We start from the raw sequence: 27,734 nt of genomic DNA, 5'->3' as shown, positions 1-27,734 counted from the left end.
GAGAAAGAACAGATATTAAAGGCTTATTTCAAGTGTAAGCTTAATATAGTGTGGAAAATCCTGTATTTGAGTGCAAATCCTGGGTCAAAAGCCAACTTGAGCCTCTTAAACTCTCCTCTTGACTGCCGAGAATGTGTGACTTATATGAGTTTTTAGTCCTCTAAAATTTTCAGATACTTTTGTATCTGTATCTGTAACCATTCAGATATGCCATTTATATTTTACTATCAATTTTTTTAGGTACCCAGGTTTTAAGACTTTACATTTAGCCCTACTAAATTTCATCTTAGTAGAGCAGTCCAACATTCTAGTCCATCAAGTTCTTTTTAGATCCTGACTGTTACAGAGTGAGGTGGCTCTTCCAGTTTAGTGCCATTTGTGATAAGTTTGCCAGGGGGAAATGTCACTGGAGACCTTTAAAGTGGATATTAAATTATTCACCTATTTTTAAGAACTAGTCATTGAATATACTATCACCTAACCTTATTTCTTCAACTTTTCCAAAGAATTAGCACAGATATTTTATGAAATTCTTTCCTAAAATGAAGGTACATCATAGCTGTAAAATCTCTCTAATCTATCAGTTTAGTAAATGATGCTCAAAAAGGAAATAAAGTTAATTAGGTAAATTTTATGGTGGGTTAGCTTTTTGTGATCACTACTATCTTTTACTAGATACTAATCTTTACAAAACTTGAGATAGAAATAGGTTAGGAAAGAAAATGTGGGAAATATGATGGATGAAGAAGTTATCAGGCCAAGTATATCCTTCCCTGCACTCCCTCCCTCACCCTTCAACTTAGCTTTAGTACTCATTGTTCTTTTTATTTTCCTTTTAATATTCTACAATATCACATCCTTTTTTTGCCTCTGTACTTGTGTCTTAAATACATTCAGAATTTTCTGTTCCTCAAAAAAGGAAATCATAATTCTACTACTGATCATGTTAGAAAAATTGCCAACTCTGCTGTAATCCTTATTGTAAAAAGACACACAAAAGTCTGTCTCAGAACATAATAGATACTGATTTCTGTTAATTTTCTCATTTTATCTGTTTAAAGGTGGATAATTCTATTATCTAGCATTTTGTAAAATCTTATTTTGTTAGTAGTGGTACTAAAGGGCAGCCAATGATAATATGTCTGGTGATAAATTCTATTAAAAGTTTAGCACTATCTCTGGAGGAACCCCTAATATTCCTTTGGAAACAAGTCATACTATCTAATTCATTCAGTTATGTACCTACCCTTGCTCTCTTTTTCTGAACATATATTCTTAAAAAAATCAGTTGAGTCATGACTTCCCTTTATATAAGGCATTCTGTACAATTTTCCTTTTTTCTTCATCTTTGAAAATGTTTCTCTGTCTTCAGAATTTACTTGTCAAGAGTTTTCTCCCTCGTAAGCTGATTTTCCTTGTAGAAATTCAGGCTGTGGAATTATGCCTATCCTTTCTCTTAATACTCTGAAATCCATCCTCCATAATTCAAGGGTGAGTATTAGACTATGGCAGGAATTTTTTTTCTCCTTTATTGCAAAATCTAAGATGACAAGTTCAATTTCAACTAAGATTCCCAATATTTCTATCCTAAAAACTAGTTTCTCTTTATTGATGAATATCAATTACAGAAGAGAATTTCCCCTTTTTAGTTCCTCTACCTTTAAAGAATAAAAGCATCACTTATCAATAACACAGTACAATAAATTATAAACTGCTGTGCTTCTGACAGAAAGAGATCCAGCAGGTATCAAGATAACTAAAGATGTCCCCATCATTACTAGCCTACGCCCATTTGCATTCTGTTTCCTGAACTTCCAATTTACTTCTTTGTTCTGTGAAGGTGACTTGAAATTTAAAATAATTATTTGGCTTCCCTTTTTACTTCTTTGATTTTTATCTAAATACTCTTTTCAGTTCTCTTTTCTTCCAGGGTGTCACCACCTGGAAATAATCTTTTCTTTCATGGACTTCACCTCAAAAAGAACTGTATGTCAAAAGATTCATTAAACATTTATGGTAAAAGTACTATTCTGAGCACAGGGAGATATAAAAGTACTTGTTAATGTTAAGTCATGTTTCAGTCAGGTCCAAGTCTTTGTGAACCCATTTGGGGTTTTCTTGGCAAAGACACTGGAATGGTTTGCCATTTCCCTCTCCAGCTCATTTTACAAATGAAGAAACGGAGGCCATCAGGCTTAAGAGGCTTGCTCGGGGTCACTCAGCTAATAAATGGTTCAAAATGGATTTCAATTCAGACAATGAGTCTTCCTGACTACAGATCCAAATAGCCTACATCACCTGGCTTGCCTGATATAAAGTAGACATGATGTTATTCTCAAAGAGTTACATTAAGGCAGGCCTGATATGATTCATTTGCTTTCAGATAGCTTGTTAAGAATTTTTTTTGCATCAATCAAAAATGATTTAATTCTTACTCTTACTCATTGCTTTATTTCTTTTCTCTGTATCCAAAAAGAAGAAATCTTATAGATTTTTTCAGATGCTAATCACCAAACATCTGAAAAAAGCTCTCATGTCTACCAGCTTCTCTTCTTCAGGCTTTACCCAGTTCCTTCAAACAATCTTATATATCCTTAAATAAAAACTCTTCACCACTCCATTCATCCTTCTCTAGAAATTTTTTTATCAATGTACTTTCTCAACACTGGCAGTCAATGTTTTGAATATAATAGGATAAATTATAGTACGACTACTATCTCATTATAGAGCAGAATATGCTTCTTTTTTTTTTAACAGGGGTTCTTTTTTCTGCAAAGTAAATGGGGTTAAGTGGCTTGCCCAAGGCCACACAGCTAGATAATTATTAAGTGTCTGAGACCGGATTTGAACCCAGGTACTCCTAACTCTAGGGTCGGTGCTTTATCCACTGTGCCACCTATCCACCCCAGAATATGCTTCTTTTAATGAGGCCAGGATGACATCTATTTTCAGATTGTCATCCTATACATTTGAACTTGAAGATCATATAAGTCCCTACATCTTTTTCAGACAAATCATGTCTCTTTCACCTTGTACTTGTAAAGTCAGGGTCTCTGAACCCTAGTATAAGATTTATTCCCATTTCATTTATCTGATTCAGCCCAATGTCCTAGATATCAAAAATGTTTTGGGTTCAGTCATCCAGTAAATTAGTCATCCTTCCTAATTCTGTATTTGAAAATGTGACAGATTTTCATCAGTTCTTTTGTCCAAGATTGATAGAAATGTTCAGCAACATAGGACATCCCTGAAAAATTCCAAATTCAGAATAAGAGCTAAGAAGGTCAACATGATGAAGACAGATAAGTCATATTCAAGGGCTATAATCTATCTATAATCTGTCTCTTCCTTAACTAAAGAAAATAGTTTCACTACAAATTTTGTGATATATATATATATATATATATATATATATATATATACCAAATCTATTATTTTTAGGTGATTAATCAATCAATGTTTACTGTGCATGAGCACAAATTAAATCTTGGGTGCTAAGGCATCTATTACAACTTCATTATTTGTTATTTCCACAAGTGTGAATATATACATATGTATTTAGATAGATACATACATACATACACACATCTTCAAATTTTTATTCTTATATTGTGCATCTTACCACAACATAAAAAAATAAAGTTAACTTAAAACAGATGATATCACATATACTGAGCATTGAAATCCCTCCAAGGTTCCAAGGGAAAATAAACCAAAGAACTCATCCTCTACAGAAGTTACACAAAAAATACTAACAAGATTATTTCTTCAATATGTTTTTCTTTCTAATTCTATGATACTGTCTTTAGAACAATTACTGAAAGCAAGATTTATTTCTGGAGTTTTTTGCCTAGATAACATAATATATAGCATAAGACAGATAAAACATTTTGCCTTGGAAATTAGATTTTTTTTCTTTTTTTTCAGAATTTTGCAAGGAAAATGGGGTTAAGTGGCTTGCCCAAGGCCACACAGTTAAGGTAATTAGTAAGTGTCTGAGGCCAGATTTGAACTCAGGTCTTCCTCAGGGCCAGTGCTCTATCCACTGCTCCACCTAGTCGCCCCATGCCTTGGAAATTAGAAAGGTCAGTGTTCAAATCCTATGACAGAATTTTACATACAGTGTGATTCCTGAGAGGTCACTTACTCCAGACTCTTATTACTTCATGCTTGGATTTGATTAGTACTGAGGTCCTTTCCAGGCCTAGATCTATGACCCATTAAAAGGTTGCCAGACCTAGTTTAAAATCAAGAAGTGATTGCAATATCAAGGTATTGACATATTTAGGAGAAAATCCAAATGATTTTTACAAATTTAAGATAAACAAAAACACCTTTATAACGTAAACATTTCAAAAATTTCACAAGTGATACAATCAGGTTTTTAGCAGTAAGTTTTCTCTGTTTCTTTAATTATTTTTCTTTGGCCTTGTCTGACTCAACCAAAATTTGGGGGGAAAATAATCTAGAATATATAGAAGAAAAAATTAATTTCTTTTATTAGTCATAAGTTATTTTTCAATAAATACTCACTACATTAATAGTGTCTGCATTAGGAACTTGAAGCAGGTTCTGTTGATGGAAACTGGTTGAAAGAGCCTGAGATTCTAGTGTGCTGGAATCTTGCAGTTGCTGGACAGGTGGAAATTGATTCTGATTATACGTATCAGTCACAGCAAAACCTGTAACAAATTAAAAAAGAGGTGGTCCAAATAATCTCCCCAGTCCTCAGTTTCTAGATGTACAAAATAATGCTTATCTTTTTAAAATATATATCATATAAATATATATATATATATGCTATTTTAAGAGTTTTTTTAAAAGATAAACCATCTACATTTCTAAATTGGTCTTAGAATAAGATATTAATCTAGAGGAAACACTATTGCAGGAGATAGTTTTATATAAACAATAAAAAAATGTAATGTTTCTATGCTACAAAATGTGGATCGTATAAACTCAAAAATCTACATTTTACAGATCTCTAATATTAAAATAGGGAACCACTGATAGCTAGATGATGCAATGGGATAGAGCACTGGCCTTAGACTCAGGAGGACTGGAGTTTGAATCCAGCCTCTGACACTTACAAGCTGTGTAACCTTGGGCAGGTCACTTAACCCTGATTGCCTCTCATCCAGGGCCATCTCCAGTCATTCTGATCCACAGCTGGTCACTGGACCCAGATGGCTCTGAAGGAGAAAGTGAGGCTGGTGACTTAGCACAGCACTCCTTCACTCAAGTCCAATCCATGTGCTTGTCATGCCATCACCTCCCTGATGTCATGGTCTTCTTCGAGAATGAAGAACAAAACATTAGGGAACCATGGGGAACTTGCTAGCACTTGAAGGGAACAAGACACTTTATAAAGAAGAGAATAAAAGTTAGGGGTCCTGATATTGTGTGCCATCAGAGAAACCCCTCAATTTGTGGTTAATGGATTTTCACTGGGATGTTGATGCATTAGAAGACAGCAAAGAGAAACTAAGGACAAAGGAGCCTATAAGGAATCAGTGACTCAAAAATAAGAATCAAGGTTCATAAATGAAGCCACCTTCTAGAGTGAGGGAGATAATTATAGATAAAATAAAAGAGTTAATGAAGTAGAAGATACCCTGGGATGGAAACAAGAAGATGGTAAACTAAAGACAAACTGATGATGAGAGTCTTACAGACTTGGATTTAACATTACAAAGTGATCATTATAAAAGCTGTCTAGTGCTAAGCAAAAAATAGAGAACTAGATCAATAAAATAAAATAGTTATATATAAATGTAAATATGTAAAAAATAGAGAACTAGATCAATAAAATAAAAGTTATATATAAATGTAAATATGCACAAACTATTACACTTGACAAATCTTTACAAATAAAAATTGAAGAAATGATATTTCATTTGACCTAAAAATAGAAAAATTGCTTGTCAATCTAATTGGAAAGGAGTTTGGACCTACAATGTCATACCTTAAATTCCACATGATAGTATCATAGATATTTTTTTAAAATTTCTACAAAATTTTTTAATGGAATGAAATATTTATCTCATTGCTAGAAAGGATACTTTTTAAAAATTTCAACAATTAAGGGCAACTAGATGGCGCAATGGATGGAGCACTGACCGGAGCACTGACCCTGGAGTCAAGAGGAACTAAGTTCAAATCTGGCCTTGATTACTTAATAATTGCCTAGCTGTGTGACCTTGGGCAAGTCACTTAACCCCATAACCTAAAATAAATAATTTTTTTTAATTTCAACAATTCTAAGGAATAGACTGAGATATCAAGATCAATGTTAAAATAAAAAGATTTGAGAATCTAAAGAAATAATTAAAAGAAAAATAATGTTAAGGAAAATATGGCAAAAGATACATCATTAATACTTAAGGAACAGTTAAAAAGTCAGTGTTAACTCCTAATTCACAATAGATTGATGATCAAAGGAAATGAATAGACAATTTTCAGGAGAAGAAATACAAATTTTAAAGGTATATAAGAATTCTTATCTTCAATAATAACTAAAGAAATATAAATTAAAACAATTGTCAGACAGAACCTTCCCACACACCAAGTTGGTGAAAATAATTAAAATCAGCAGTGGTAGGATTGTGGAGAAACTGGATCGTGATGTAACTGGTAGAATCACTTTGGAAGACATCATATGTAGTAAATGATTAAGAAAATAAGTTTATCTTTCTATCCAGTAATTCCATGCTAAGAAAATACCATGAAAGTGTACAGGTTATTTCAAAAAAATTTATGCTCCCAAGATGTTCCCTGAAACATTATCATTACACTCTCCCACACTCCCAGAAAAGGGGAAAAAAATCAAGGAAATGAAATATCCAATAAAATGGGAATGACCAAAATCAGTTGTGGCATACTAATTGTCAAATTCCATAAAGAAAGTAAGAACAAAATGTGATACAGTGTAAAGAACAATGAATTTGAAGTTATGACACTAGGGTTCAAATTCCAACCATGCCTCTTACCATCTATTTGATATTTATCTAGAATTCATTTTTCTCAGCTATAAAATAACATGGCTAGATTAATTTCTAATGTTTCTTTCAGTTCTAAATCTATAGACCTAGAATACAAAAACATTTGATTTGACCTTAATGAAATCACACTTTGCTAAAAGAGCAGAATCTCAAGAAGGGAATAAACATGAGGATCAAATGAAGGAAAATAAATGAAAATGAGCAGAAAAAGAATTCAGTTATATGAAAAAAAATTTTCCCAATCAAAATAAAGCACCTTGGAGGCCCTATGACAGATGAGCTTGGCAAAGTAGATAAAAAGTTGATAAAAATGGCAAATGATAAATATTGGAAGGGCTATGGGAAAACAGATACATTAATTTGAGGTTAGTGCAGCTATAAATTGGTACTGCCATTCTGCAAAGTAACTTGGTAATATGCCCCAAGTGAATAAACTGGGTATATTCACTGACCCAGATATAATCATATTAGATTTATACCACCCCCTTCCAAAAAGGTCAAAGACTGAACAAGAGGACCCAATATTTACAAAAATATATTTATGACAGCTTTTGTGGAGAATGGCTGAAAAAAAATGATATATGAATATAATTAAATATTATTCAACCATAAGAAATAACAAAAGGAGTTTTCAGAGAAACCCTGTAAAACTTGTATGAACTGATACAAAGTGAAGTGAGCAGGACCAGGACAGCAATTTATATATAATGACAGTACTACTGTACAAACTAATAATGCTGAAAGATTGAGAATAATTTATCAATGAAATGACTAGTTATGATTCAATATAATGGAAATAATATGCTAAATGACACATATCTACATATTTGTACAAGATGTATTACAAAATCTAATACATCTGGTCTCTGGGATGGGAGTAGAGGGGGAAGAGGAGAGCATGTGAGGAGGGGGCAAAGAAAAATACTCAGATTTATATTCTCATCCATATAGGTATTCCCACAAATATTACAAATTGCAAGTTAGCTATATTTACCTATAGCACAGATGTATATTCATAATTTCCTGTGAAAGGATTCATACAACATGTATCTCTGGGGCAGTGAGGTAAGTGGGATGAGGAAGTGCTATTGTTCCACATTTCTCTTAACATAACAGATGAACATGCAACTGACCTACATCTTGTTTTTCCTAAACAATTAGTTCATCTTTTTTACTAATACATTTTTCAGGTGACATTTTTTACTCTGGTTTTTTCTTTATAGTTTCTTATTTATGCTAGAGTCTACTTAATGCCACCCCACCCATGCCTGTACATTGCCCTGTGAGGACTCCTCATCTTTTAACTATTCAACAACAGCAGTATCCCATAACTTATAGCCAAATAATGTCTCCAGAAGAAAACTGATATTTTTAAAAAGAGGTTTTATGAAAAATTGAATTTACTAAAGGGGCTCACAATTTCCTAAAGACAATCCAGTCTGCTTTTTTCTTCTTGCTTAATTTAGGGCCTGACTTACTGTCCATCTGTAGTAACTGTCCAAGATTTGTATACTGATGGACAAGCTCAATAGATAGAAAATATTATTGCAAGTCATAATATTTATAACAGACATTTTTCTTTCACTTGTCTTTTCTGACATGGATGGTTTCACAAAAATTCTTTTGAAAGTTTTAGATCTCTTCCAGGAGTCTCACTTGCAAGAAACACAATAACCTACATATCTACAGGGAATCAATTCTCAACATTTAATGTGAATTGGGATCCTCTTCATGTCAGTGGTGAATATCAATAGCAAGTGTACATTTTCCCTATTTTCGCTTCATTTGTTTCTTAAAATTAGAGATTTGCTTAATAATAAATATAAATATAACTTATACAGTTTTAAGGTTTGTGAGTACTTTATTTATGGCATCTCATCTGATTCTCCCAAGATCACTGAAAGATAGGTGTTATTATTATTGTTATCCCTATTTTGCAGATGATGAAACTGAGGCTGAGAAAAATTAAGTGATTTACTCAGGAGTTAGGAATTATTTTAGGCAGGATTCAAACTAAGCTTTTCCTGACTCCAACTATAATACTCTATATCTATTCTTTCATCTAACTGCTTGAACATCAAACTTACCTCTATGGAATCTTAAACAGATTCATATGGTTTTAATGAAAGATATCTTGGTTGGAAGATAACATTATTTTCCACTATTTAATCAAATGAATATTGCTGCTTTCAATTACAAACAAGAAGCACAGTGAATTTTTTCCTACAACTTTCCATTACAATAGTCCATAGTGCATTGTCACTTAAAAAAACCTGTTCCATCCCTACTAATACCGCTTCAAGGATGCTTTTGATACATGGGCAATTATTCTTATGAAAAAAAGAAAGGAAAATGGGATCACACTGTTATATATATGGGATCAATTGTTAATATTCTTTCCATCACCTTTGGAACTGAATATGAATATGAATAACGTCTAATTTTTTTCCATTTCTTTGATATCTTTCAGATGACTTATGGATCAGTCCTTCAGTGTCCTTATAACTATGCAACTTTCAGCACAGATATCTACTTAGTTCAGTATTGCTTTTAATTTATCATCATATTCAGGACTATGATGAATCTAAGTATTCTACTGTGTTGATACTAAAAGGAAGAAGGGAAGAGAAACCTGTATTAAAAACATTCTTGTCTATCTTATTTTTTTTCCTATTATCCTTCTTCCATTTTTATCCTTTATTGTCCTTAGGGAAAAAGAAGAGTAATATAAAGGAGCAAAAAGAAGGATTTATTATGTGCCAGATACTGTGTACTAAGACCTTTATAAATATTATGTAATTTAATTGTTACAACCTGGATTGGCATTATTATTATTATCCTTATTTTACAGCCAAGGAAACTGAAGAAGATAAGAGATTAAGTGACTTGTCTGGCCCTAGTTAGTATCCAAAGGCACATTTGGACTCAGGTCTTCCTGATTCCAAGTTCAACCTCTATTCACCAGCTCATCTAGCAAGATGCCTCAGAATGCTTTTTTCTTAATTAGGTCTCTTACAAAACTTTCTTCAAATTAGTTTCATCCCCTATTACTTTTCTTTGCTTTATCAGATGATGTTGCCTGTAATGGGCTTATGTAGATGTTTATATAATTTTAGCTGATAAATAAATCTACCTGGAAAACCAGCAAAATGTTTGCTGACAAAAGTAACTCTTTACATTATTATGGTCAATTTTTTACAGCAATTGAGGTAATAGTTGACTATCTGTGAGAAATTATGGTAATCTAAACCTGTGCCCTTTCTTCTATGTATATTCCATTGTTTATCATCAATAATTTGAGTCAAGATAGTATTCAATTGTAAGCTTTTTTCTCATTATCCTTTTGTGGTGATCCACAAAAGGGCAGAGTCATTTATTTAAAAAATTAGTAAGTTTACCTTATACAAAGAGCTAACTATATAGAATGACTCTTATATCAGTAACAAGTAGCTTTAAGTTTGCTAAAATATAATCAATCTTATCTTTTATGATAGTTTTTTTCTACATACAAAACACTTAATTCTTTCCTCAAGAAAAGAAATTGTGAAATATAAGCCTGATGCTTTCAGGTAGTTTATTGGTCTTTATTCTCTCTCCCTTCCCATGCCATCAGAAAAGCTCTCTGCTTTTTAAATCAATGATTCATTTAACTGCCAAACATAATAGTCTTCTCTCAATTCTCTTTCTTATAGATCTCCTGATTCACTCCCCTCTAGGGTATATTTTAGGTTTTTGGACCCCCATTTTATCCAGATTGTTTTTCCCTCCCTATTATTCCTCTATCTCCTAAACTGAATCCTCCTCCAGATCAGGCTATCTAATTATAGATCTCCCCAGGGTTCTGCTCAGGAACTCTCTTCTCTCCACCCTTCTATTTCACTTGGTGATCTTATCAGCTCCCCCTGATTTAATTACAAAACCTATGCTAATATTCTCAAATTTACCTTTCCTGATTCAATCTCTCTTGTAACTCTTAATCTGCTTTCAGACATCTTGTTCTCCAAGCCCAGTAGATAGCTTATCTTTTTCCTTGCAACCTTTCATCTTCCTACTCCCAGTTACTGCTAAAGCAACACCATCTTCCTAAGTCCTTCAGGATCTCAATGTAGGAGTCATGCTGGATTTCTCATTATCTCTCATTTCCCCTATCCAAGTTGTTGTCAAGGCCTGCTGATTTCACTTTTGCAGCACTGTCCCCTTCTCTCCTCTGATATTGCTACCTCTCAAATACCATATCATCTGCCTGTGGGTGTGCCTACCATAAGTCTCTTCCCCCACTCTAATCCATTCTCCATTTAGTCACTAAAGTGATTTTCTTAAAGCACAGAACTGATCATGTTACTCCACACACACCCAACAAACTCCCTGGCTCCCTACTGCCTTCAGGAACAAATACAAAATGCACTATTTAGCAAGAAAAGCCCTTCATTACCAAGTTCACTCTCAAATCTTCTTCCTCCACTTCCTCCCTACTCTTCCACATGTACTCTTTGATCCAGTGACACTAGGTGGGCTGCACACTGTTCTAGGAATCAGATACTCTTATCTTTTTTCTGATGACCTTATTTATATACATAGAAGAAAGGACTCATTTAGATTATCATAATTTCTCACAGATAGTCAACTGTTACCTCAATTGCTGTAAAAAAACTGACCATAATAATGTAAAGAGTACTTTTGTCAGCATTTTGCTGGTTTTCCAAGTAGATTGATTTACCAGCTAAAATTATATAAACATCTCCATTTATGTAATACCTGGAACACTCCTTCCTCCTCTGCTCTGAATACTGACCTCTTTGGCTTCCTTTAAGTTCCAACTAAAATCTCTGCTCTACAGGAAACCTTCCTTAACCTCTATTACTTCTGGTGCCTTCCCACTTTTAATTTTTTCCTATTTATAGCTTGCTTTGAATATTTTTGTTAGAATGTTGTTGCTCTTATCAGACTTTGGATTCCTAAGGAAAGGGACTGCCCCCCCCCTCTTTTTGTATCCCCAATGCTTAGTTTATTGCTTAGTTTAGTTTACTGATTGATTTTTTTGTTATTCCCTTCTATTACAACTTTGCACTGAAATCATCAAATATCAAAGCATATTCTTACTCAAATTAATAAATTTAGGGATCTTATCAAGGTTCTTTAAATTTCAATACATTTTAATTCTTCCAAAGATGATGTTACATAAGCTACAATTACTCAAGGTGATATTATTCCTGACTAAGCATTGCAATAATGGACAACCAAATGTTCTCTGAAATTATATTTCTTATTGTTTTAGGATGCATGTACACACACACACACACACACACACACACACACACACACAGACTTTCACACATGACTCCATAACAACTGTGGATTAACTTTCAATTTAGGCAACTCTTATCTTTCTTCTCATTTAATTATTAGCAAGAATGTCAATGATAGGATTCAGTTCCTCTAATAGTGTGGATACTAGTTGCTTATTTAGAGTACCTACAACTAAATGAAAGTTTTTAAATCAGTCTAAAATCTATGATCCTTAGCATTATTATTCCATTTTCTCTCACTCTGTCTCTGTCACTGCAAAAGCAGAAAGAGCACATATAATATTGGCAGTCCTCTTTGTAATTTTATTTCATTAAATGTTATGGCCAAAGCATTTATTGGCAAATAATGAACCTATAGGTGATAAGCCTCTCTCTACTCTGCCTGTATTCTGCAATACCTTTCCAAATTCCACAGTCAAGATCCATGTCACCAAGGGTAATCAGAGTAAGTCTTTGAGGATGGCAAGAAAATTAATTTAAATATAAATAATTATTGAGTATAATTATTTTTATTAATACTTGATGCTAAATTTCTAATGAAACATTTAAATTACATACATATATAATATATATATATATATATATTTATGTAATTCCTTACCTTGTTGGCCTTGTGTTTTGTCTGCTTAGATGTCTACCAAAAAAAGAAGCTATTTGAGATGAAAGAAACACTGGAACTATATATGAAAACATGGAGTAGAGATCAAAATATTAAATATACACAAAGCTGGCTGGTTTTTGCCAACTTTTTCCCCCTCTATTGGTCTCTGTTTTAAGGAAAAATTCTGGGAAAGTGTGAAAGATGGGAGAGATTGAGAATGTAGATGATATAAGAAAATGAAAGAGAGCAATAAATTTTTTTTAGGTTTTTTGCAAGGCAAATGGGGTTAAAGTGGCTTGCCCAAGGCCACACAGCTAGGTAATTATTAAGTGTCTGAGACCGGATTTGAACCTGGGTACTCCAGACTCCAGGGCCACTGCTTTATCCACTGCACCACCTAGCCGCCCCAACAATAAAATTTAAAAATAGAGAAATACAAATTACAGAATGAAGTAGTCTGATCTTAAAAACCAATTTTCAGGAGTATTTCCCACTTGGAGGTGGAATCTAGGAAGAATACTATCCCTCATATCCAAACAGCTTTTAAGTTAACAATGTTCTTGTAGCAGTACTATGGTGGCTCATTATCATACCCTCTTTTTAAAATAAGAAAAACTGAAGGTTAAAAAAGTTAAATCATTTGCCCATGGTCTTCAGTGCTAATAAGTATTAGGACTAAGATTCAACTTCTGACTTCGAGCTTCTTTCCATTATATTACTACCTTATATCAACAATTTCATTAATAGACCAGAACAAAATTACGTGCATTATTATCATGCAAAATTAACTTGTACAACGTAAGACCTAGTAGGAGCCTGCATTGGGTAATAAAAATTTAACATATAAGGTTCCTTTTTATCCATCTAATTATTTTTACCAAATCCCCAATTTAGTTGCTAATGATCATTATCTGGCCCATGAGAAACCCTAAAAACTAACACTATTAAATGTTTAAAGCTTGTTGTTTGAGGACTGAGAAAACTACAAAGTGGGACTCTATCTTAGAATCACCTAATCAGTCAATCAACAAGTATTTATTAAGTTCTTAGCTTGTGCCAGGTACCATTATACTCCAGAGAAACAAATTCAAAAGAGAGGGTGTACCTATCTGCAGGGAATTCATATTCAACACGAGAAACAACATGCTAACACAGAAGAAAATAAAGAGTACATGCAAAATAAATATAAAATATGGGGGGGGGACACAGCAAAGACTTCTTAAAAGAATAGGCAACACCTTGTACAGAGGCACAGTTACAGGAAATAGAACATCATGTATGAACAAGGCGACCAGCTCATCTAGAGCAGAGAGTGCCTAATATGGAAGAAGCATGCAATTGGCTTAGAAATGATAAGTTGGAGTCAAAGCATTATGGACTTTAAATGGTAGACAAATTCGTTATTTCATTTTGTAGGTAATAGAGAGCTATTGAATCATACTGAGGAGAGATGTAAAAAAGTCTGATCTAATGCAAACATAAACATTTGGAATAGGTGAGTTCATATAGGTGAGTTCAGTCATATATGTTACAAAATGAAGTAAAGTTTAAAAGAAATCAAGAATTGTGGCAAATTAAATTTTAAAAAAGCTATACTTCTTTTATCTATAACACACTAACCTTGAGATAATCCTGTTGATTCATAAGATTGCTGTGGGATAGTTTGCTGTTCAAATTGATTGATGTTGTCTTGGAGAGTATGTTCGGAAGTCACATATCTATCTAAAGTCAAGAGCATAGGCACAAAGCAAAATGTAAGAGATTTAAACGTTTATTAATACAAAGAATACTTTTAGTATTTAATATTTAAAGTTAAAAGTTAAAACTACTTAATCTCAAAAAAGAAGATTCAGAAACCCTTTCAGTTTAGTTATAAGTCTAATCAAGTGGTATCTTCTCCTAGTTCAAAGATCAGCTGAAGGAATTTTAGTGTACTGCTCAACAAAATCCAAAATCATTTGGAAGAAATACATAATAATACATACCATGCATGAATATATGAATACATGTATCAGGAGTAGCTAGGTGGCACAGTGGATGGAGCACCAGTTCTGGAGTCAGGAAAAATCTGAATATAAATCTGGCCTCAGAAACCTAATATTTGCTTAGCTGTGTGACCATGGGCAAGTCACTGAACTCCACTGCCTTGCAAAAATCCAAAAAACCCAAAACAAATATTTGAACACATGTATCTTGGACAAACATTGCAGAGAGATAATGAGTTAGGCCCACACTGAGTAGTGAAAAGAGATGATTCTAGAAGTACATTTCAGAAATCTAAGCAGTGCTTCAAAAAGGCTCAAAATGCTGAATACTTTAGGAGTAATTTTGCTTTAACCCTAATAGATATTTTTCATATTTGTTAAAATGCAATTTCTTTCATTTTTATGATATTATTTGTTATCCAAGATGTCCAAATGCCTTCTTTTTCAAAGGAATTATTCATGATACAAAGATAGGGGTTCTATTATCTGCAAAATTTTGGCCTTTCTCATTCTTTATTCCTGAACCACGTTTCTCCATACACTTTTTTCTACTTTTTTTTTCAGAAGTAACTAAGTTTCAGTATAAGCTGAATTAAATGGGAGAGCAGTTCTACTATGTTAAATCTCTTACTCCATCTTTAAGAACCAATGTTGCTGCAATTAATTGTAATTATTTTCAAAGTGATATTTTTGTCTTTTTTTCAAAAGCTTATTATTGGTGAGTTTGATCACAAACTTGCTTCATCAATCCCTTTCCTTTTTGCTCCTTGAACATGCTGCTAGGGAGTTGTTCCTGTACTTCCATCTTTCTACTGGTTATGAATTCCATTTATACATCCAGCTCTTGCGTTTCCACAAATGACCTTCTTGAACTACAATTCTACATAATCAAGTATTACTATCATAGCAAAATCATAAATTCAACATGTTAAAAAAAGGAATTTGTCTTTTCTCTAAAAGCTGTCTCTTTTTTTGACTTCCTTATTTCTTTTAAGGAAACTAACAGAAGTTGTCCTTGATTCCTTCTTCAATACTCTCCATACTTATACATCCAATCAGATGACACATCTCATTAATTGTATCTCTAAAAACAACTCTTTCTATCATATTTTCTCTATCCAGTATCCAGCAAGCTTTAAGTCTTTAATATCTCTCTCACCACAAAAATGGCAAAAGTCCTCTAATTTGTTTCTCTGTCTCAAGTTTCTCCCCTTTCCAATCCATCTTCCAAACTGTGATCAAACAAATATTAAGAGTACATGCCTAACCATGTCATTCCCCTAAAAAAATTAGCTTGCTTTCAATATTCTTCCATAACATTTCACCTTCAATTTCAATTTCTTTGCACATGATCTTTCAGGTCTGGTATGTACTATCTTTATTTCTCCAATAATTTTCTCAGAATTACTAACTTCTTTCGAAGATAAAGTGCCATTTCTTGTATGAAATCTTTTGTTGAACATTTTTTAAAAATCATTGATGTTAAGGAAAGCTTACTAGATGGTAGAAAGGATACATATACATATACATACATATATATATATATATATATATATGATATAAAAACAAAAGGCATTAATAAACCCCACAAAAAAATCACAGAGTAGAGAAAATGTAAACACACATCTTTAAAAGTTCAAAAATGCTGAAAGAAACATTCTGTAAGTCAATTCAACAAACATTTATAGAATAACATTATGAGAATAAAAAAAGTATAAATACAGTCCTCATCCTAAAAGTTTATATAATCACTAGGAAAGGAAGTGTAACCTATATTGGGTATTAGTTTTCTATTTATAATTATATTTTTATTCTTCTTTAAAGATGATTTAGTTAATATTCAGGGAAAGCCAGAAATAGCTGTGGATGACTGGCTATATATGATAAGAAAAAAATGGTCAAGACATAATCAAGATACAGGACAAGTAAGGGAAGCTGTTAAGAGATTACAAACATGAAGAATTCAATATGAACCAGAGGAGTCTAAGGACAACTCCATTATTCTATATACAATTAAAAAATATTTTTAACATTTGGAAAATTACCTTCATCTGCTTCCAAAGATTGGTCTGTCAACTGCTGGCCAAGTCCTGTTTCTTCTGGACCTACTACATGCTGCTGGTCCAGTTCCAAAATAGCTTCATGATCAGTAGTAACAGCTTCATTTTGCTGCAATTCATCACTTTCAACTTCCACTTGCATCTGAGTAGAAACATGAATGGTCTGTTGATCTACTGTGGTATCATCTATAGAAGCAGCTTGTTGGTGCTGTTGTAACTGTTGAGCAAGTTCATATCTTTAAAAAAATAAAAGGAAATTCAATTGTCAGAAGTTGTTATAATTATCTTTAAGGAAAATTATGTAGAAAATTTTTATGAACTAGAGTAACATTTTATTTTTATCTTCCTCTTCTACTAACCACCTTTTTCCTTCATTAGTAAAATATGATAAAAAGAACAACAACTTTAGGGTATACCTGGGATATAATCTTAACTGTACTTGCTATCTATATGATTTGTCCAAACTTATTCGCTCAGTATTTTTTTACTGTAAAATGACAGATGACAATTACTTGTAACTCGAAACCCTTTGATTTTATGATTATTTACTATTTTGAAAGGAAGTCTATCTCACTGCTTAAAAATTTCTTATTATAAAAAACGGATTTGGTTCTGTGAAAAAAAAAAGAGAACAGAACAGATTAAATATTCATCATAACAAAGCGACTGAAGAGAGAAAGACACAAGTATTTATTAATTGCCTAATACCCACATGTCTCCAAACTAAAGGGCATTTCATCCTCACAACCACTCAGTGAGAGGTAGTGTTTAGACTCCCCCTTTGACACTGAGGAAACTGAGATGTACAGAGTATAATTGGCTGGCTATGTCTCAAGCTGAATTTGAACTCAGGCCTTCCTGACTCCAGGTCCAGGTCTCTCTCCACTGAGCCACTTAGCTACTTCTGTTTTATTGATCTCTTTTTATTTTTGACAGAAGATTCATAGCATTCAATAAACTCAAAGACTCAAACTAATGGGTTAAATTCTCACAATTCAAAAAGAACTTCAGAGAACACTGGAAAATAGTCTGGCAGCAATTACATTAAGAATAATGCTGCAGGGGTGGCTAGGTGGTGCAGTGGATAGAGCACCGAGCACCGGTCCAGGAGTCAGGAGTACCCGAGTTCAAATCCGGCCTCAGACACTTAATAATTACCTAGCTGTGTGCCTTGGGCAAACCACTTAAACCCAGTGCCTTGCAAAAAAAAAAACAAAAAAACTTAAAAAAAAAAAAAGAAGAATGCTGCATAGAGTAGGGTTTGATATAATGCATGCAAAACACTTTGTAAAACTTAAAACTTCTATAGTGCCTATCACTATTGTCCTCCAGTCTGGTGATGACTTCATTCCCAGAACCTTCAATTGAGGACAAGCAATATTTATAAAGTAATACTGTTAATAAATAATATAAAGTATTCTGTTGTTAAACTTTTAACAACTAGGTAAAAAATGTATGCTAGCTACACTAAGTATAGAACAATTAAAAAACAATAAATCAGGTTCTGGTGTGTAGGTAAATGACACTGTCTAAAGTATAAATGATCATGCTGAAAATTTAATGAGAGATAGATGGAAACAGAGTCAGCACACCCCTGACCTTATTTGTCACGGTTGTTGTTCGGTGCATTTCAGTCATATCATATCTGAATTTTCATGATCCCTTGGAGTTTTCTTGTAAAAAATACTAAAGTGATTTGCCATTTCCTTCTCCACCTCATTTTATAAATGAAGAAACTGAAGCAGAGTGAAATTACTTGCCCAGGGTCACACAACTAATAAGTGCCTGAGGCCTTTTTGAACTCAGGAAGATGAGTCTTCCTGACTCTAGGCCTGGCACTCTATCCACTCACCTAATTGCTCCTAACTACCTAACCCTATAGCACACACCAAAATAAATTTCAAAAAAGATAAATGCCCTAGGAAAGAGTTCTGGACCAAGGATATAAAAGATCAGAAAATTAAACAGTCATTAAACTGAACAGAAAATATAATACAGTTAATGAAATAAATATAATACAAATAAAATACAATTAAAATTAGAAGAAATGCAATTAACTAGGGGAAAATATTTTCAGCAAGTTTCTCTTATAAAAATCTTATAGTAATACATAGGTAAATGATTCAAATACAGAAGAACAAAAGCTATTCCTTAACAGAAAAATTATGGATATTATATAGTCAGCTATCAAAACAAAAATGAACTTTTCAGCAATCATATGAAAAAATGCTCCAAATCACTAATAATAAGAAAAATGCAAATTTAAATAATTCTAAAGTTCTCCTCTACACTTATTAGATTGGTAAAGTTGACAAAGACAGAAGGTAAGAACAAATGGAGGAGTGGTGGGAAATAAAATAATTATTGTTGTTGTGGAGCTGTTAATTGATCTGGTCATTCTAAAAAGCAATTTGAAATTATGCACAGAAAAGTAATTAAACTTTGCATGCCTTTTGACCTAGTAAAATCCCTTGGAGACAATAGCCTCAAAAGAGATCAGAAAAGAAAAGTCTGATATCAACAAAAATATTTAAAGTGTGGGGCAGCTAGGTGGTGCAGTGGATAAAGCACCAGCCCTGGAGTCAGGAGTACCTGGGTTCAAATATGGTCTCAGACACTTAATAATTACCTAGCTGGGTGGCCTTGGGCAAGCCATTTAACCCCATTTGCCTTGCCAAAAAAAAAAAAAAAAAAAAAAAAAACCTAAAAAAATATTTAACATGGAGCTTTTAAATTGTAGCAAAGAACTGGAATTATGGACATGTCATCAATTTCGGAACAGTTAGACAAATTAAAGAATATGATTAATATGATTATCATGCAAAATAATTTATCATAAAAAATGATGAAAAGGATAATGTGGGAAGACTTGCAATTGAGTGAAGTTAATAGAATCAGGTGAAGAATTTATAATAAAACTGGCAACACTAAAACTTTTAGAACTTAAAAACTTTGAACAATGCCATGATTAATCACAACTCCAAAGAATCAATGAAGAATCAAGTTACCTTAAAAAAGAGGCAATGGATACAAAGTATAGAATGTAAAATATTTTTTAAACAAGGTCAATGTGGGGAATGTGCTTTGCTTGACTATACTTATCACAAGAAAACTTTTGTCTAATTTGGAAGTAGGAAGAAGGGAATGATGATACTTATATAAAAAAAAAGAGAAAAGGATCACTGAAGCATTTAAAGAAAAATGCATAAAGGAAAACTGAAGGAGAGAGTCAGAGGGAAACAGACTGCAAGGTAACTTTGAAAGTCAAGCATTAAATTTATAAAATATATTTTTAAAAAGCTACATAAATTTGGTATTTGCAATTTTATACAAAGACCTTTTTTCCCTCTTTGTGGAAATATTTATATATTAGTGTCTATTAAGTAAGAGTGATAAATTTTTTTTTTATTTTAAAATAAAAAAATTTGGTGTTTGAGAATGGGATTTGAAATTTTTGACCAGAGCGTAAAATAAAGACAGACAAATTCTTCAAACAAGGACAGAATGCTTCTATCAAGCGGCTTAAGAAGTTAATTGACTAAAATCTCACAAATCTAATTAAAATAGTCTTAAACAGAAAATGATAGGGTAGGAAAAAAGATTGCCTATATATATAGTCACCAAATTAGATACACTAGTAGGTACAATGAAGTAATAAGAATAGCAATAAAGACACTAATAAATTCACAGGAGACAAAAATCCAAAAAAGGAGCCAACAATAAAATTAATATCCTGTAATACTTTAACACAAATGCACAAAGCATATAAACAATTAAGGTCAAGTAAATATGTTAAGGTACAGGAAAAAATTTGTTTCTGAATCTTCTTAAGACAAGATTAATGGCTAGAATAGGGCCATAGAAGATTATAGAGAATTCAAAATAAACAATTCATACCAAAAAGATCTGGGGATTTTACTGAACTACAAGTTCAACATAAGTTAACAATGTGATGTGGTAGTCAAAGATGTCATGATCAGACATAATGTTTCAGAGGTAGAAATATAAATATCCTAAATCCAAAGCTGATCAACTCCACAACTATTACTACTTCAATAAAAGAACAATTTTAACATGGAGAAAAATGAAGTACTGAGTATAGAAATTCTTAAGATTAAAAGTGATACCACAAATAATATAATTAATACCTACCTATGTGTCTTCATGTGTTTTTTACAATTTAATGAAGTCTTAAATGTTTTTTGACAATAAGGGCACATGTAAGGTCGAAGATCGTTATGAATGCCCATATGTCTTCTCAGGCTACCACCAGTAGTAAAAGCTCCATTACATATAAGACACTTGAAAGCTTTTAGTCCTGTATGTGTTCGGATATGTGCTTTCAGCACTCCTGCAGACACAAAGCCTCTTCCACACTGAGAACATTTAAATGGTTTCTCACCAGTGTGTGATCTACGAAAAAAAAAGGGGAAAGTGAGTGATATCTTAAATTAGTACAGCATTTTAAAAATAGCAAAGCATTTTTTTATATATATATTATCTCAATGATTCTCACATTAAGCCTATTTCAGGATTTGTCCAACACTAAATAAAAAGCAAGAGCTAGAATCAGATTATGGGATTATAAATTCAATTTTTTTCCTACTATAATTCTCATGATCAAATTGCTATGTCTTCTTCAATTTCATTGGTTATATAAGAATAAGCCTGAAAAGTATTTTTTAAAAAACTACAGATTAATAGAAATTATGAAATGCAATGCTACCTAATTATGGCACAAAAGTTGGCTCTCTAAAAACCTATGTCAACCAGAAAATAAAAATCTCACATCTCTTAACAAGTTAAGAAGTAATTGACTATGGTACCCTTGATCAATTAGGTACTTCTATTCTATGCCCAGTCAGTTTAGGAGAGCTCCTTACCAGAAGGCTAATTATCATGAGACAATTTTCTTTTAAGCCACAAAAATTGAGAAAGTCTACAGACTAAGACATACAGGAATTATAATTTACAATGCTAGAGGGAAAAACCCACAATCCATAAAATCCTGGCTCCTGGAAGTGTTGAAGTATTTCTATTAATACAGATGATGAAAATCATTATGGATGCTTATTATAATATATTCCCTATAATCTCAACAAAGTCATGGATAAAATGAGATAGGGCAAAAGAAATCCACCATACAAGGAGTTAGGAGATAAATCCAAATTAAATAATCCAATCATCAAACTATTCCAGATTAAATGAGGAATTCTGAGCTTTCCAAATCAGCTTTACTCTCTTCAATGTCATAAATTCTACCACAGCACTGCCATTTGTCATTAAGGCCACTGAATCATCCTAAATGAAGTGTACAAAATATTTTCCTTAAAACAACCCTAATGTGAAAAAGTTAATGCGGAGGCATTTTCATTTCATAAATGATGAAACTGAGATTCTGAGAAAGTAAGTGGATTAATTAAACTCATGGTCACATAATCAATGCCTGCAATGCAATTCCAGTTATTCCATGTCCATATCTAGTAATACTTAACCTAATTTACCACACTGATTCTCCCAAACAGCTGATATTGACAGTACACTTTCAAATTTACAAAGCACCATATATACTCTATCACATTTGATCCATATGAAAATCTTAAAATATTATTCTAATTTTATTGAATTTCCAGTTATATTCCTTATGTACTATCTTACCTGATATGCTGTTTAAGGTGGCAAGATTTTTTATAAGCTCGATGACAATAAAAACATTTGTATGGTCTATCTGCTTCATTGACAAAATTATTATTAAAGTAACTTTGGAAAAATTGGCTGTTTCTTGGAATTGGCTGGATAAGACCTAGAAATCAAAAGAAATTCTGTGTTCAATGTCAAAGCAATTTTAAAATTTTAATTATAGGTTATAATTTTATAATTCATAATAAACTGTTACTGAAAAACTATGGTTATAGTATTTCTATAAGTGAAACTAACTTTAAAAACAAGAGTTGATCAATAAATACAAATGTATGAATCTGTAAAGTGAACTAATCATACTTTAAATTCAAATTTTACAGACCTCATTTTCTTTTAAATGAGGTAGCCCTGTGCTGCTATTGGGAAAAAAAAAATCAAACATTTAAAGAACATGGCTGTCTTCCTACTAACAGTCAAAATTTGAAGCCAGGATAAAACATCAACTCTTTTTCTGACCCAGAAGTTTAATTATGTAACACTGCTTTATGCTTCATAGATTTATATAAAGTTTATATATCATGAACTTGAATATCTTTTGCTACTAGTATAAATTAAGCAATATAATTTATTATAATGTCAGAGATGATTCTGTCAAATTCTATCTTATTCTAGATTTGCCATTATACTTTTCATAGAAAATATTCATAAATATACAGTTTTTGGTCAATAATGTAAAATTTTCTGAGAAATTTCTGTGAAAAAAGTTATAAAAAGAAAATAAATGGAAACTTTTTTTATTTGTTAAAAAAATAGAGCAATACTTTTTGGTCATTACTAAGTTTAGAAAACTATACTTAAATAATTCAGTCATTTAAGATATGACTAAGTGATGGAACCTTCCATGAGGTGGAACATATTAAATGTTAAATGTTAAAAATAATGCTATTTACATGAAAAACCTAATGATTAAAAGAAGGTAAAATAATTTTAAAACCTATCAAAACTACTTCAATCAGGTATCTTTCTTCATTCATTCAATCATAAGTTATTTTTAAAAAACAGTGGTCTTAAACACATTTGAAATTCAAGTAATAGATTTTCACAAATTCAATAATGACTCAAATAAGGTAATATAATATTCCTTTTTAAAAAGACAAAAAATGTTCATATAGTGATCCTACAAATATTCTTTAGATAAGGGGTTCTTAATCTGGCATCTATTAACTTTTTTTTTTAAGGATTTTGCAAGGCAAATGGGGTTAAGTGGCTTGCCCAAGGCCACACAGCTAGGTAATTATTAAGTGTCTGAGGCCAGATATGAACCCAGGTCCTCCTTACTCCAGGGCCGGTGCTCTATCCACTGTGCCACCTAGCCACCCATCTATTAACTTTTTAAAAAAATTATAACTATATTTCAGCATAATTGGTTTCCTTTGTAATTCTATGCATTTTAACTCTATACACTTAAAAACATTATTTTGGTGGTGGTGACAAAGAATTGAAAATAGAAAGAATGCCTATCAACTGGGAAATGATTGAATAAGTTGTGGAATATGAATGCAATGAATATGTCCAGTGACTAACACTACTATTCTTTAAGAAATAACTAACAGGTAGATTTCAGAAAAAACCTGGAATGGCTTACACGAACTGATGCTGAGTTAAGTGGGCAAAGCCAAAAGAACATTGTACACAGTACCAGCAACATCATGATGATTAACTATGATAGACTTAGCTTATTTTAGCAATACAGTTGATCCAAGACAATTTTTTTTATTTTTATTTTTTTTAGGTTTTTGCAAGGCAAATGGGGTTAAGTAGCTTGCCCAAGACCACACAGCTAGGTAATTATTAAGTGTCTGAGACCAGATTTAAACCCAGGTACTCCTGACTCCAGGGCTGGTGCTTTATCCACTACACCACCTAGCCGCCCCGATCCAAGACAATTTTAAAAGATGTATGATGGAAAATGCCATGTACATCCAGAGGAAAAAAAACTAAGAAGTCTATCAGAAGAGATAGTACGTGTAGATGTATAAGTAACACGTAAAATATATATAAAATCTGGACGATTCTAAACAAATATGTACAAAACAAATGCGGAATAATTTTGTCAGAGTCCTAGCCTTTGATTAAAGCATATTATTTTCATTTTTAATTTATTTTTATTTTACATTTATTTTACATGTTATTTTACATTTTGTTCTACTTCTTTCATAACATGACTAATATGGAAATGTTCAACATGATTGTGCATGTATAACCCATTTCAAAATGCTGTCTTGGGTAGGTGAAAAAGGAGAACATTTTTAAAAAATGTTGAAAAGTATCTCTACATGTAATTGGAAAAAATATAGAATACTATCAGCATTTTTAGAAATATAAAAGCATTATTCTAAGAAGGAATCCAGAGGTTTCGCTAGATTGCCAAAGGTGTCTATTATACACACACACAAAAAAATTCAGTAGTTAGAGAATTCAGTACTTAACTCATATTTTTTTAAAAAAGCATGATGAATTTATTTAATGTTAAAAGTCTAGACATTAGGACAGTTAGGTGGCCCTGGAGTCAGGAGGACCTGAGTTCAAATACGGCCTCAGACACTTAATAATTGCTTAGGTGTGTGACTTTGGGCAAGTCACTTAACCTATTACCTTGCCAAAAAAACCAAAAACAAACATGAAAGACAACCTCTTTAATAAGCAAAGAAGTATTTATTTAATGCCAAGAACTACTATGGTTTAAGACCTAGATTTCCTACAGAAAGTCAAAGGGAAAAGAAAGGATGTCAAATACAGCTACTATTGTTAAACATATCTCTAGAACCACCAAATACAGTAATAAGACAAGATGCAGAAATCAAGTTGTAAATATCAGAAATGAAAAAGTTATCCTTATATTTAGATGACACAACTATTTGAAAAAAACTTATCAATGGATAAATAAAAATGATTACTAGATTCAGTAAAGCAAACAAATGAATGAATCAACAAGTACTAAAGTGCCTAATAGGTGCCAGGGACTGTTGCCAAGCTCTAAGGAAACAATGACAAAAATGAAAGGGATCTGCCCTCAATCAAGAAGCTTACATTCTATCAGAAGAGATGGTACATGTACATGACATGTAAAATATATTTAATTTGGACAATTCTAAAAAAAATGCACAAAATAAATGCAAAATAATTTTGTCAGAAATGGTCAAAGGATATGCAGAGGCAATTTATAGATGAGGAAATCAAAGCGATACATAAAATATGAAAAATTGCTCTAAATCACTACTTATTAGAGAAATTCAAGTTAAAGCATCTCCGAGGTACCACCTCACACCTCTCAGATTGGCCGATATGAGTAGAAAAGACAATGATCGATGTTGGAAGGGATGTGGGAAATCTGGGGCACTAATACATTGTTGGTGGAACTGTGAACTCATCCAACCTTTCTGGAGAGCAATTTGGAATTATGCCCAAAAGGGGAGTAAAAATGTACAAACCCTTTGATCTAGCAAAAGCCCTACTAGGTCTATATCCTGAAGAGATCATGAAAAAGGGTAAAAGCATCACCTGTACAACAATATTCATAACAGCCCTGTTTGTGGTGGCAAAGAATTGGAAATAGAGTAAATGTCCATCAACTGGGGAATAACTGAACAAATTGTGGTATATGTACATTATGGAGTACTATTGTTCTATTGGAAACAAGGAGGGATGGGAATTCAGAGAAGCCTGGAAGGATCTGCATGAACTGATGTTGAGCAAGATGAGCAGAACCAGAAGAACATTGTACACCCTAACAGTGACATGGGGTTGAAGATCAATCTTAATAGACTTGCTCATTTCAAGAATCAGGGACAATTTTAGGGTATCTGCAATGGAGAATACCATCTGTATCCAGAGAAATAATTGTGGAGTTTAAACAAAAACCAAAGACTATTAGCTTTAATTTAAAAAAAGGGAGGGGGACCTTATGTAATTTTGCTGTCTCTTATATTTTATTTTTTTCTTAAGGATCTGATTTCTCTCTCAACACATTCAATTTTGATCAATGTATAGCATGGAAACACTGTAAAGACTATCAGAATGCCTTCTATGGGGGGTGGGGGAAGGAAAAAAAATTGTAAAATTCAAAAAAAATTTGAATAACTAAAAAATAATAATTTTGTCAGAGTTCTAGCATTTGATATATTTATATTTACAATGTAATTGAAATGTCAGTGAAGTCATTAAGAAAAAATAAACATTTGTATAGTTTTAAGTATATTTGATTATATTCTAATTGCTCAAAATTGATTATCTTATTGTTATACAAGATTACTCTAATAACTAAAGTAATAATAATAATAAAGTTTCCCACTCTCTTAACATATCAAATAAGAAGGTATTATATGGCATAATTTTATTACTAAGAGAAAATTATAGTACAAAGCAGCAAAAATATACTGAAATAAGGTTTGTTATCATAATCTCCTAAAATCACAGACAAGATTCTAAGAAATATGGTGTTAGCATGTAAAACCCAAAGTCTAAAGATCCTCCTTCCAGTAGCATGATCCCCAATATTTTAATCCTTGAGAAATCAGGTTAACTTCTTTGATCCTTTTCCTAAGTCAGCCCTAAATAAAATAAATATAATAAAAAATATAACAGGCACTGAAAATGTCCTTATTGACAACAGTAAAATAGATGGATAATGGAAAGGCTGGCACTTTCAAATAACCAACCTCATCCTAAGAATTACTTGGATCTCTGGAGCCAAACTAGAAAACCAAATGTGAAATAACTATTCCTATGACATCAATAAATTTCTGAACTGGCCTACTCCAGATGGGCCAACAATCTCAGTCGAAGAAGTATAATGAGTAATTTAAAAATTGCTTCAATAGATTCCTAGTCCTACCTAGAGTCACAGGAGGTTCCCAAAATCCCTAGAATAAAAGAAATTCACTGAATATCCTCAAGACATTACTGATATATAGGGGAGTACTCAAAAGTATTTAAATGACACCGAAGTTTATGAGCACCATAAGGCTCTTTTTTTATCCATGAATTCATTTCAATAGCATTTATTAGATGCAAATTAAATGAAAGGTACTGTACTGAGCAACAGGAATTCAAGCACAAAAAATGCAACAAGTCCCTATCTT

General features: G+C 32.4%; 1 protein-coding gene across 1 annotated transcript in view; it reads right to left on the bottom strand.

The window, feature by feature from the left end:
- The window catches only part of ZNF236 (zinc finger protein 236), a 222,667-nt gene that overhangs the window by 76,724 nt on the left and 118,209 nt on the right, over positions 1 to 27,734 (bottom strand). Inside the window, 5 exon segments of the mRNA XM_074202830.1 lie at positions 4,534 to 4,682; positions 14,529 to 14,630; positions 16,939 to 17,189; positions 21,106 to 21,366; positions 22,612 to 22,756. Of these exon segments, the coding sequence (XP_074058931.1) occupies positions 4,534 to 4,682; positions 14,529 to 14,630; positions 16,939 to 17,189; positions 21,106 to 21,366; positions 22,612 to 22,756 (908 nt within the window).

The sequence above is a fragment of the Macrotis lagotis genome, chromosome X, assembly GCF_037893015.1.
Source record: "Macrotis lagotis isolate mMagLag1 chromosome X, bilby.v1.9.chrom.fasta, whole genome shotgun sequence".
NCBI classification, from domain to species: Eukaryota; Metazoa; Chordata; class Mammalia; order Peramelemorphia; family Peramelidae; genus Macrotis; species Macrotis lagotis.
Note: the sequence above shows the minus strand (reverse complement) of the source record. Positions and strands in the feature narration are given on the sequence as shown.